This window comes from Phyllostomus hastatus, unplaced genomic scaffold (genome assembly GCF_019186645.2).
Source record: "Phyllostomus hastatus isolate PE091 unplaced genomic scaffold, TTU_PhHast_1.1 phas_contig_34, whole genome shotgun sequence".
NCBI lineage: Eukaryota > Metazoa > Chordata > Mammalia > Chiroptera > Phyllostomidae > Phyllostomus > Phyllostomus hastatus.
This window is the reverse complement of record NW_025333857.1, coordinates 30,993,080-31,005,934: the sequence shown is the minus strand read 5'-3', so window position 1 is coordinate 31,005,934 and position 12,855 is coordinate 30,993,080. Positions and strand designations below refer to the sequence as shown.

The 12,855-nt window shown below is 41.3% G+C and overlaps 1 protein-coding gene across 9 annotated transcripts in view; it reads left to right on the top strand.

Annotated features, from left to right (window-relative positions):
* TRPM3 (transient receptor potential cation channel subfamily M member 3) overlaps positions 1-12,855 on the top strand; it is a 504,806-nt gene that overhangs the window by 407,519 nt on the left and 84,432 nt on the right. For 6 of the 9 annotated variants that reach the window (XM_045840203.1, XM_045840199.1, XM_045840201.1 and 3 more), the window contains 6 exons: positions 605-640; positions 786-926; positions 4,116-4,145; positions 5,091-5,380; positions 6,827-7,055; positions 9,904-10,071. In XM_045840203.1, the coding sequence (XP_045696159.1) occupies positions 605-640; positions 786-926; positions 4,116-4,145; positions 5,091-5,380; positions 6,827-7,055; positions 9,904-10,071 (894 nt within the window). The remainder of the gene's footprint in view (positions 1-604; positions 641-785; positions 927-4,115; positions 4,146-5,090; positions 5,381-6,826; positions 7,056-9,903; positions 10,072-12,855) is intronic. The other 3 variants (XM_045840204.1, XM_045840200.1, XM_045840202.1) reach the window with 1 other exon arrangement.

Here is a 12,855-nt window from a genome sequence, read left to right as displayed (position 1 = left end):
CACATCAGTTCATGGCACTGTTTTACTCATTCACATTTTCAAGAACAACCACACAAAGCATTTTGCATGCCTACCATACACACCAGGCACTTATAAAAGGCACTGGGAATACAAAGATAAATAAAACAATTAAAAATATAAAGCTATTCCTCCCTGCTTTCTCCTTTGACACAAGGAGGAGACTTCATAATGACATCCACCCTGCTCTCCTTTTATAAAAAGGTGCCAAATGTTTTTTGTTAATAGAACTTTGGTGTTAAAAGAGATCTGAACTCTATGCATACTCCACCTAGTGCAAGCCCTGGTAGTAACAATCACCTTCTGGAAGGAGTCTTCATCTAGTGGGTGTGAAGAAGTAAATGATCAGCAAGAGGGTAGTAACAGGCCTGGGTCAGAGGCAGAGCAGCGAGGGGCCTGGGGACTTTGGGGGAACCGCGTTCCCAGCGTCTGGGAGCGGTAGCATTTGCCTTGTCTAGCCTTGTGTTTCTTTCTGCTACACTGGTGTTTTTTTCTCCTCAGCTGAAGACTTGAATAAATATTTTGATTTTCTGTTATTGCCGACGATTACTGCATCTTCTTATTTAACTTATGTCTTCTTTCCAAGCGAGAATATCCAGGTTTCGGTTGGATCTATTTTAAGGTGAATTAATTAACCAGTATAATAATACATTCATACGTTTCTTTTTTAATTTTTGTTTTACTCTAAAATAGTTACAGAGCACATGGACTAGAATCCCTAGTAAATCACGCTGTCTTTTGGATGTTTGTTCGTTCTTCCCTGATAGGGGAACCTGCCCCCAGACTACAGAATCAGCCTGATCGACATCGGCCTGGTGATCGAGTACCTGATGGGCGGCGCTTATCGCTGCAACTACACACGCAAGCGCTTCCGGACGCTCTACCACAATCTCTTCGGCCCCAAGAGGGTGAGGCTTGAGGCAAATCCTGTTTCCTGACTTCTGGGAAGATTCGAGTGGGAGGGTTTTGGGGTGTGGCTTCCTTCTCTCTCAGTGGGAGATCAGATGAGAAGCAACTGCTCCACCTCTTCCCTCTGCCATCAAATCCGTTTAAAAAAAAGCAAAAGAAAAGAAACGAAAGAAAAAGATATGTATTCAGTGATAATACACTCCTTTCTTTTCCTCTCGGGGTCCAATTCAAATAAAAAACTGGCACTGACAGTGAGCCTTAAAGATCACAGAATAGCAACGAAATTCAAATTAATCTTATGTACCTCAACAGTTTTCAAGGTTTTGGGTCTGAGGATCTATTTAAACCTTTAAAAATTATTGAGGATTCCAAAAGCTTTCGTCTATGTTGAGTGCTATCAGTAGTTATCATGCTGGAAATTAAAGCTGAAACTTTTTAAAATAATTACTAATTCATTTTTTTAAGATTTTATTTATTTATTTTTAGAGAGGGAAGGGAGGGAAAAAGAGAGAGAGAAACATCAATGTGCAGTTGCTGGGGGCTGTGGCCTGCAACCCAAGCATGTGCCCTGACTGGGAATCGAACCTGTAATGCTTTGGTTCGCAGCCTGTGCTCAGTCCACTGAGCTACGCCAGCCAGGGCTTTATTAATTCATTTTAAGGTGACCATAGGAAGTCCACTCATTACATATTAATGGAGATAACCTGTTTATAAAAAACTACTATGTTTTCAAAAACAAAAATGAGTGATGAGTAGTAGCATGTAAGTTTCTGTAATGTCTGGCTTAATAGAAGACAGCTAGATCCTCTTACCTACTTCTGCACTCAGCCTGTTGCAAGATGTTGTTTTGGTTGAAATATAGGAAGAAAATCTGTCACAAAATGTGTTAAATATGACACAGATATCAAAAAAGGAAGAAGTAGCCCTTGACCAATGTGGCTCAGTTGGTTGGGCATCATCCCACAAAGAGAAAGGTGACTGGTCCGATTCCCCGCCAGGGCACAAGTCTGGGTTGCAGGCCAGGTCCCCCGCTGGGGGTGCACAAGAGGCATCTGATTGATGTTACTCGCACACATGGATGTTTCTCTCCCTTTCTTCCTCCCTCCTTTCCCCTCTCCCTAAAAATAAATAAACAAAATCTTTAATTAAAAAAAAAATCTTTACAGATATTTGTAGATGTCCTATTTTGGTACATCAAAATTCAACAAGACGCAATTTCTTGAAGATTAGTTGCAACATAAAATCTGAAACCATGTCAGAGAACTTTTCATCCTGTTACATTAAAATCCAAATTTCAATTTGTATGAATCTTTTAACATCATAGATTGGCCATTGTAAAATACTGGTTTGTTGAGTTATGTGCAGATCTTCCAAATGCTGGCATATTTTTATTATACAAGTTCAAAAGTTTTCATTCATTATCACTTCCAATCTCATCAGAATAACCTTTAAGTCCTAAAAAATTGTCAAGATCATAAGGTGGGGGAGGACTCCTTTTCCAAGATTCTGGGTTTTGCTTGAAAATTTAAATTTTGTCATTGACAATCAATACTGTGAGTTGTTTTCCTTGAAATGACAGTCCTACTTCATTCACTTGCCAAATGTCTGCCATTCAAGTCTAAAGAACTGTAGTTGTCCACCTGCCATTCCTTCGCACAGTCATTCATGAAACAGAGTGACCGCAATTCAGTGCAACAACCCTGTAAGTGTCTTTCCTCAGGACACCTGTCCTAGTCCAGCATAGCAGAAGTGCTTAATGCAGAGTTCCCACTTCACCCCTCAGAATAGAAAATAGACATTTTTTTTTTACTAGCAGGAGTAGAGATTTAATAAACATAATTTTTTAGGCTCCATCAAGCACGTTCTCAAGAGAAACTGCTTTGTTTTGTTTTAAACTTTGAGTATATAACAGTGAAATGTAATGATAACTAGTAAAGTCTGGTACCACAGCCATCATTGTTGGTAAGACACCCAGCAGTTTCAGCCACCATTGCTTCGGCACCATCGGTGCAAATATTAATACAGTGTCAATATTGACTAACATCTTAGTGTTATTGCGAAAATAGCTTTGACTTCCCAGCCCCCTAGGAGGGTCTCAGGAAAGACACCACCATACCCACCCACCCCCAGAATGGGCCGCATGGTCCTTGGACAACATTTTGAGAACTGCTGTTGTAGCTGGTGGTGGGCATGATTTTTATTTTTACCAAAGCTTATCTTCTGCTTATTCAAGCATTTTGTGGTGTTGGAAAAGAAATATGAAAACACTAAAAAAGTGTAAATTTTAAAAAATCGCATCTTCCAAACTGGTGGTCATTATGAAAGCTAAAAGCAGGAGAAAGGGAGAAAGACGAGGTATAGCAACTCCTCCTGGTATGGTCAAATAAAACTTGGAAGGACTGTAAGTGCTGTAATCTTCTTTTTTACTCATCTAACTTTCAAGATGGCACCCAACCATTTTGTAATACTTAAAACATAGAATTGGAATTCCTGGCCCTTGAGATGTAACTTTATATCCCCCCTTGTTAAATATAAGTCAAGTTTCTATAAATGGCTGAGTTGCTTCTCTGTCCATCTCTGTCTGTGCCTACTTTGCACACCCCCAGCATCACCAATGATGCTTCTGTATGTGCTGACACTTCCAATGCCACTGAGTGCCTTTGGCACCATCAACATGTGACTCCTGGCCCCACTCACCCTTGCTCTACTGGACAGCAGCCTAGAGAGATGGCCAGTGCATCTAAACTTATACTCCTGAATAATATCCCAAGTCTCCAGGTAACAGAGGTCTTTCAGAGGTTTGAGGAACATCTCATGGTTTTTATTGAAATGTTCCATTGTTCACTAAAATGCTTGAGGTCATAGAGATGCCCAAGCAGGACAGTTCTAGGAAGATGGAAGAAATTTTGGTCCACAAAAGAATTGATAAACCTGCAGGCTCCACCCCTAAGCAATCACATTATGCTTTTCAAGTTTTCTAATTTTCTATGATTCACCAAAATCACTAAATCCCTAATTTTCTAAGGATTTCTATAAATAAGTTTCCTTTGTGGTATTTTATTTAGTGAAATAAATAAATGCTATATGGTAAATGGAATTGTTTCATTATCTGTTTAAAATAAAGTAGGCTTCTTTTCTTATATCTATAAAGAAAGATCTAACTTGGTGCATGAAATTTTTTTTAACAGCCCAAAGCCTTGAAACTACTGGGAATGGAGGTAAGTGTTTGCACAAATTATTAGTGTCAATTATTCTATTCTTCTGTACATTTCAAATATATATATAAGTTCATTTCAGGGACTATAGGGCTTGGGACATGATTCTAAAATAAGGAAGTAAAACTTTTCCCAGTATTGAGGGAACAGGGCACAGTTGCTTTGAAAATTTCACCATGAGGTTACACTAGCATTGCAAACAAGGAAATAAATCCTATTTGAAATGCAAACTTGAAAACCAAGGAAGCATATATTTTCCAGTAAGCAAAATATATTCATGGGTGTTTAGAAGTGCTGCAAATCCAAAGGTCAGAACCATTTCACACATGCATCTAATGAGGTTTGGGCAGAAACTCGAGACAGATTACCTTCTCCCCATCTTGTGTTAATGCGGTTACTGCTGCACATACAAATGCAAGTGCAGGATGTCCTTATCCTTTGAGAGAAAAGCAAAGTGCTGTCCATCATGAGAGACCAATAACCCTACCTGCAGAGGGGAAAAATGGACAAAAGTAAAAAAGAAGAAGAAGATGGCCCATTAAAAATACTTTTTAAAAATTAAAGTATAACAATGATATAGTCCTATAAAACTGTGCTTATGCTATTCTAACTTATTTTAAAATTAGGCATGTGTGAGCTTGTGAGGTCTTTTAGGATTGGAGCTGGGATGGGATACAGGCATGTATACCTCAGAGCTATCGCAGGTTTGGTTCCAGACCACTGCAATAAAGAAGTCATCATCTTTTTGCTGGTGAAGGGTTTTGCCTTTCACTTGTAAAAAATACAACATCTATGAAGTACAATAAAGTGAAACACAATCAAATAATTTATGACTATAGTTCATTTATGTACCTGTCAGAGTTAGGCCAATAGTAAAATATCTGTTTGCTGAATTTAATTGATTCGTTTCTAACTCCACCTCTATGTTTTTCCCCCCTAAAATTGCAGGATGATGTTCCCTTGAGACGAGGAAGAAAGACAACCAAGAAGCGTGAGGAAGAGGTAGACATCGACTTGGACGATCCTGAGATCAACCACTTCCCTTTCCCCTTCCACGAGCTGATGGTGTGGGCCGTGCTGATGAAGCGACAGAAGATGGCCTTGTTCTTCTGGCAGCACGGCGAGGAGGCCATGGCCAAGGCCCTGGTGGCCTGTAAGCTCTGCAAAGCCATGGCTCACGAGGCTTCTGAGAACGATATGGTCGATGACATCTCCCAGGAGCTGAACCACAATTCCAGGTTGGCTAGCCCAGAAAATGGGGTGATCAGGGGAGGGAAGGTAGGCCCCAAATACTGTGTGGAGGGTCTGAGCTACCTAAAACTTTAAGGTGAGGTAGTATCACCCCCATGGTGCACAGGGAGGGTAGATGTGAAGAATCTCTGTTTATGGCGCATAGCTCTAGATGTGGAGGTACGTACATATACAGAAGATTGCATTTCTGCATTTCCAGCGCCCCAACACGTCTGGTATTTTCTCTGTAAGCAGGTTTACTGTGAACATCTTTGCTGCGAGCGTTTTCACCATATAACTAATTGGCTGTAAAGCAATTTTGCCATAAAAGATAACAAAAATAAATTAAAGACATTACAAAGAACACAATGGAACATGAAAAATTAAAAACAAAATTTAAAAACTGTATTTCAGCCCTGGCTGGCATAGCTCAGTGGATTGAGTGTGGGCTGCAAACCAAAGTGTCACAGGTTTAATTCCCAGTCAGGGCACATGCCTGGGTTGCAGGCCACGGCCCCCAGCAACCACACATTGATGTTCCTCTCTCCCTCTCTTTCTCCCTCCTTCCCCTCTCTAAAAAGAAATAAATAAAATCTTAAAAAAAAAACTGCATTGTCTTTGAAGTCTTTCATTCATAGCATTATACTTTTCTTTTATATTTGCCATTGCTTGGTAAACTTTTGGTTTTGATGAATGCCAGATGAATGATTTGCAAACTGATGTGTTACCATTTTCTAGTAGAGCACTCAACCTGGCTTCATATGTAGTTGTCACCATTCACTATTTCAAGAACACCATGTCTACTAATCATTGTACAGACCATTATGAGGGCTAAGACTTACATAACACACAAAAGAAAGTAAGTGCGAGAACTTCCTCCATGGAGAAATGAAGCCAAACTGACAACTAGATTAAATAAATTAAGTCTGTAAACCAAACTGTCAACCTGTTATTTTATCTTTTATGGTGAAATTGCCTTATAGTCAAACTGTTGTGCAGCAAAAATACTGACAGCAAAAATACCAAGAGATGATCCTCTTGTGGCTATTTTACAACTAAAGGAAATGAGACTTAACATTTAAACAACTTGTCCAAGGTCGAACACTTGTGGTTGGCAAGGCTCAGATTTGAATGGAGGTCTGTCACATTTAAGGAGACAGACATGTAGCACCATAATCATTAACTTACTGGTCTGTGGTCTCCATCCATATACCTTGAATTGAGGGCCTTGAGTGCAGGTATCATGCCTTATTTGACTTACACCACTAGTTCTAAACATGGTGCCTGGTACATAGAAATGTTTAATGAATGTTGGCTGGATGAATGAATGAATGAACGAATGAAGAGAGTAGACCCTGTAAGAAACAACTAGACCCCTCAGAACCTGCCTCTTTTGGTTCACCAGTGGGTCTCCAAAATGGCCAAAAGAGGACTCTTGATATTTTCTTTTTCAGGGACTTTGGTCAGCTGGCTGTGGAGCTCCTGGACCAGTCCTACAAGCAGGATGAGCAGCTGGCCATGAAACTGCTGACGTATGAGCTAAAGAACTGGAGCAATGCCACGTGCCTGCAGCTCGCTGTGGCTGCCAAGCACCGTGACTTCATTGCACATACGTGCAGCCAGATGTTGCTCACAGACATGTGGATGGGCCGGCTGCGGATGCGTAAAAACTCAGGCCTCAAGGTCAGTGCACCCAGAAGGCCCTACTCACTGTGAGCATCAGACGTTTGGTTGGAGTTTTCCAAACTAAATGTGCAGTGGGATTAGGCATTCTCCTGTCTCAGGAGGGTGACTCTGAACCCCAACTGGGCATCAGGATCTTCTGTATAGTGGAGTTTGGGTTCTTTATTTTTCATATAGAGGCTAAGACCTTCCCTCAATTCTGCTAAATCAACAGAGATGGTACTTAAACATTAATATTTTTCAGAAAATCCAAAAGTAATAGCCACACTCAGGTACCACAGGAGTACCATTTGCTCTGACACCAGCTATGCTATACGAGGAGTCACTGCTAAGGGAGACGGAATACCCCAGCCTGCTCTGTACCATGTGATAAAGAGACATTGGCTCTTCATTCAGCAACTCTTGAGAAATTTTTTAAACTCAGATAACAGTGAGATAGATTCATGTAAAGATAGCGTTAGATATTCTTGATCCATTCTTAAGTGAAGAAAAACAAGTTGCATATCAATATATTACCTAAGTCCATTTTTGTCTTTTTAAGTATGTACATGTATAGTTATAGCTATCTAGATTAATTTTTTTAAAAGAAACACAGTGTTACCTCTAGTGTTGAAGTATAACAAGGATGATGGGTGGCTTTGTTCTTTTATGTTTTCGTAATGGTTTTCAAAGGAAACGTTAAACTGAAAAAAGGAAAAGAAAGATAGTAAAAGTGGGAGGGGGGAGATTAAAAGAATATGTTAAAATGGTTTCTCTGTTTAGAGCTTGTGGTTGTTACAGTGAAACCAGGCTCCTATTTAGCTGGAACTACCTGATCTAGGGGACTCTGAGAGCAGCCCAAAGCAGAAGGGCCATGAGACCAGAGCAATAGCTGAGGCCACCCTGACTAAACCAGCACCCTCCTCTTCTCCACCAACTCACCCTTCCATGGGCTCTTGGCCCAGAGTCACAGAAGCTTTCCATGAAGTGGCTCATGGGTGTTTCATAGCTGTGCTGTGAGTGACCGCCAAGCCTGGCTCTCAGCTCCAAGGACAGGGTGTCATGTCCCCTGAAGGCTGCCAGCATGCCACCTGAGCTTTCCCAGGCTGCCAGACACCCTGAGTTCAGGGTCACCACTCTTTCTTTTCCTTTGGCTGCTCCAAAGTCCCTGTGGGATTTGAGCACAGGCTGTCCCTGATGCATTATTTGAGAATCATTTTTACTTACCCTTCAGGATCCTCTTGGCCATTCGCCTTGGTTCATATTCTGGAGCCTTGTGCAGCAGAACCGTTTTAGGATTGAGGGAAGGGGTGAGAGATTTAGGGAACACAAGTCAGATGTCAGTGTTATCATTCAGAAATGCATTTGTTCCCTGGCACACAGGGAATGAGGTTGCCTCTTGTGAAAAAGGCCCGTGCATTTAGTGTCATCATATGGATGTTTAAGCATGTTGTTTATGCATGGGAGAAATCCAGTGCTAGACCCACCTGGGGTATTAGAACAGGGGCTGGTCATGGGGGATGCAGAGCCCGCTGGGGTGGGTACGTGTGTGTTTCTGTTGGACAGTAGTAAGTGTCAGGAGAAAGCTCTAAAATGAATAACATACTTTGTTTCATGGACTTTCTCAAGGTCAACTTAGGACAGCATTTTTTAGAGATAACCAGATGATACAATTAACTCCATTTGACATATTAGCAAATAAATGCCAGTCGACATACACGTGAATTGATTTCACCAGGTCAAGTGCTATTGAATGGTTAAATGGGAATCTCAGTTCTGTCCCACTTTTGCCTTGGGCAGCATCTCTCTTTCTCCTCAGTTTCCCCATACAAAGTGAGTGTTACATGGGCAATATATATTTGGGTAAGATGTTTTGTTCCTCCAAAGTCAGACTGAGCTACTGTGCATGACAATTCCAGGTGTTTTAGCAATGAGCTTCTTTGCTACAAACATATTCTCCACAAAACTAATTGGGTATAAGGTGATTTTTCCCTAAAAGATAAAACAATTAAAAATAAAAGGGGGCACTAAAAAGGACATAGTGAAATTCATCTTCATAACAAAATTGAGACTATTGCAAAGTACAAAATATTTGAATTCATTAAAATGTGTGTAGATTCATGTCAATACTGTGCAAATAACTGATTTTGTTTCGTGGATTGGACTTAAGCACACACTTTTTGCTAGTTGATTTGTCTCCTCTTTTGAGCTGAGCTTCTCAACTGTTGTTTTTAGTCTTGGCATATTGTCACATGTCTATCAGTAGATGTTCCAAAGTTCAGTGCGAAATGTAGGTTCAACTCTGTGCCTTCAAATTACCAAAAGACTTGTGAACTGATAAATCAGTTATCATATCCTGGTACAGCATGAAATCTGACTTTACACTCTCTTGTTTCACATTTTCAGTAAGTTTTACCACCATATTTTCTATCAAGTCAATATACATAGTTATCATTCACTGTTTTAAGACCACCACGTCTACTCATACTGTACTATAGAACATTATGAGGGCTATGATTTATGGAACGTAAAAATGGAAGCGCACTGTCGACCCAAATGGTCAACCAGTTATCCTATCTTTTACAACAAAATTGCCTTGCCGCCAATTAGTTTTACAGTGAAGATGCTTGGGGCAAAGATATTTATGGCAAAGAAGCTTGCAGTGGGTGCAGAGTAGCTCCCGGGTGGACAGAAATGACTCTTGTAGCATCAATGTGCATGGTTATTCAGATAGGCAAGTCCTCAGTCAGACACACACACACTCATGCACACTCACACCCCATACCCCCAGGCCCTCTGAGTCTAAGCAACCCTTCTGATCTTAACCCTTTAAATGTGATTATTATTATTATCATTATTATTACTTTAGGTAATTCTGGGAATTCTACTTCCTCCTTCAATTCTCAGCTTGGAGTTCAAGAACAAAGACGACATGCCCTATATGACTCAGGCCCAGGAAATCCATCTCCAAGAGAAGGAGCCAGAAGAACCAGAAAAGCCCACAAAAGAAAAAGACGAAGAAGATATGGAACTGACAGTAAGCAAATACTACTCAGTTACTGCCCATGGGGAGCATCCCTGGCCCCCTTGTCCCGGCTATATGGCTTAAGATTCAGGTAACTCTTGAGGTTAGCCCTTTACCAGGTGCTTTCATTTGTGCCTCCTCTATGCACACAAATAATACGACCTCAGGAACTAATTCTGCGTGAAAGTTTTCAGCCAGGGGCAGTGGTGCCGGACAACCCAATGAAATTCAAAAGCAAGACACCATAAATTTTCCAAACAGGCAGTGCTTCCTAAACAACCAGGGGATGTGGTGGCCTTAGCACACAAAGAAGGAAAGGGAGTTCGTGACTGGGGAGCAGCCGGCTTCGCTGAGCTGGAACTGTTCTGCTGATCAGAAGCTAAGCCTTTATCTGTCTTCGGGGTCAGGCTCACAATGCAGGACTAATTGAATTTTGAGGTTTGTATGGAAGGCTTATATTAGCTCTTCCTGGTATAATTATAGAGCGTGGATGCTTTGTTCTGCAGAGGGAATGGGGCAGCTGGGCATGCGACAGCGTCCTGCAACCCCCGCCTGAGCAGCGTGACTGCCACTGGATTGTACCCAAGATCTAAAAATACCACATGCTGTTAAAGGGACAAACAAGGCTTCACAGCTTTGGCGACATCAAGCAATAACTCCATAGGATCTCACTGCTATGCCCCACCTTCCCCGGCACTCTGACCAATGACTGTGATGACCCAGTGAAGCTGTAAGGGGAGAAAACCAAAATTGATTTAGCTCAGGTGACAAAATGCCTTTGCATTATTATCCTAGGGGGACCACTCTGTGAATTGTTTTTCCTCCAAATAAACAGTATTTCCTTCCAATAGGCCCTTTCTAAAGATATGTTTTCATGCACAATTTCAGGCCTGTGTAGTGGAAGGTATATGCATTGGGCCACACTTTTAATGGATTGATCATTCATAGCTATTGACTCACTGAGTTTAAAGCCAATGTTTACTTTTAGTTTCAATTTATAAAAATTGATGGAGTCTCTACTTCCCTCTATGGTGGGGGGACTGCCTTCCCTAAAGATCTTACCATAATTTTGACCTGTGCACCCCTTCATGGAGAGAAAGTGTTTTGATTATTAGCAGAGACATTGTACTAGTACTACAGGCTCTCTATTGGCTACTTCAACAGAGGGGTAAAGAGTGTGTGCTCTGGACACAGAATCCTGCCCCACCCCGTCCTCACTGTAGAACTGCAGGCACCGTTTCTTAACCTCTAACATGGGAATAATAGCTTACGGGTACATGCAAACCATATAAAAAGTGTACGTGTGCACTATGTAGTCTGGCATCTAGCATGTAGTAAGCCTTGATTGGCGTTCACTCATATTGTTGCAACAGCGCTAAATGCTTCACATGCACTTAATCATGGAATCCTTGCAACACTGTCATGGGTAGCTGATATTATTTATCCTATTTTACAGATGAGGAAGCTGAGTGTCAGAGAAGTTGAATTGCCCAAGATTACCAGCTAATTAATTATAAAGCTGGCATTATAACCCAGGCATAGAGATTCCCTTGGCCGTGCTCTTAGCTGATAGCTAAGGGATGCTAATTTTTTTTCCTAGTCTCAAATGTATGCCACCAGCTGGTTTGTTCTACCATGTAGCAGTGAGAATCCAAAAGTGATGCATGGGACTCCTATGCCAAGTACAACATGGCCCTGACATTGGCATACTTCTAGGAAGACTCAGGAAGGACTTTAGGAAAGTAGTCAGAAGCCAAAGGCAGTATTCTTTCTGCTTGCATGTCAAGAAAGAAAACAAAGAAGGCAGCTCCCTTCTCCAGCTCCACATACACAGCTTTAAGGACTGATCCTTCAAGAAGCCACAGTAAAGATGCATCTCTGCACTGAGAGCAAAGTCTGCTTCCCAGAGAACAGATTCTGCAGTTGTTCATTGAGAACCCAAGAAGACACCAAAACAGCACTTCTGCCTGAGCTTCCCCACGGGCGGGCGGGAGCAGCAGGGAGAAAGAAAGGAAGGAAGGGATTTGTGGGCTGGCAGAGTCATTGCTGGACAGCAGTTGTCCTCAAGGTGGGGCTTCCCTTGATACTAACGACAAATATTGTCACTGCTCGAGCCCTGATATTGGCTCACCATGGACAGGATTGGAGAATGCAGCTTTTTATAAGATCAATATTTGAGCTTCTGTGTACAACCACTATTTCCTCTCTTGGAATGGGACATTTTCTCTTGGTCCTTCCAAAATTATACACAAAACATCAGCCTCGGTTCACTTCATTTTAGTAGCAATTAATAGCTTAGTTCAGACAACATCTGTGTTCAAGCAGCAAAAATTTTTCAAATTTATATTGTGCAGTTTTGTCTGTATTTGACCCTGCTACATTCTGCTTTAAGGAATGTAAGCAAAGGAAATGCTTGACTGCTGGGGAGAGAAATCAGCAAAATCAGCAACTTAAGCTGCTTAAGCTGGAATTAATAAAATATCAAAAATGCTTTACTTAAACCCATGAAAGACAAGCAGTTTAAAATGCACTCACTTTAGAATATATCTGAATAGCAGAGACAAAACAGGTTGTTGTATTTTTGTTATTGTTTAACCTGCATTGTCATATAAATGTCTTGCATTTTGCTTAAGAAAGTCCCAACATGTGCACAGGCCCGGGGCATTGTTATGACTCTGTAGGGAAAGCCACTTGGGGTTACCTGAAACTACCACTTTCCCAGAGGCCTAAACCCTCCAAGCTGCCTTTTCTGTCATCTCATCCTGTCCTCAAATGGCATCGTATTGTTGAGCCCAT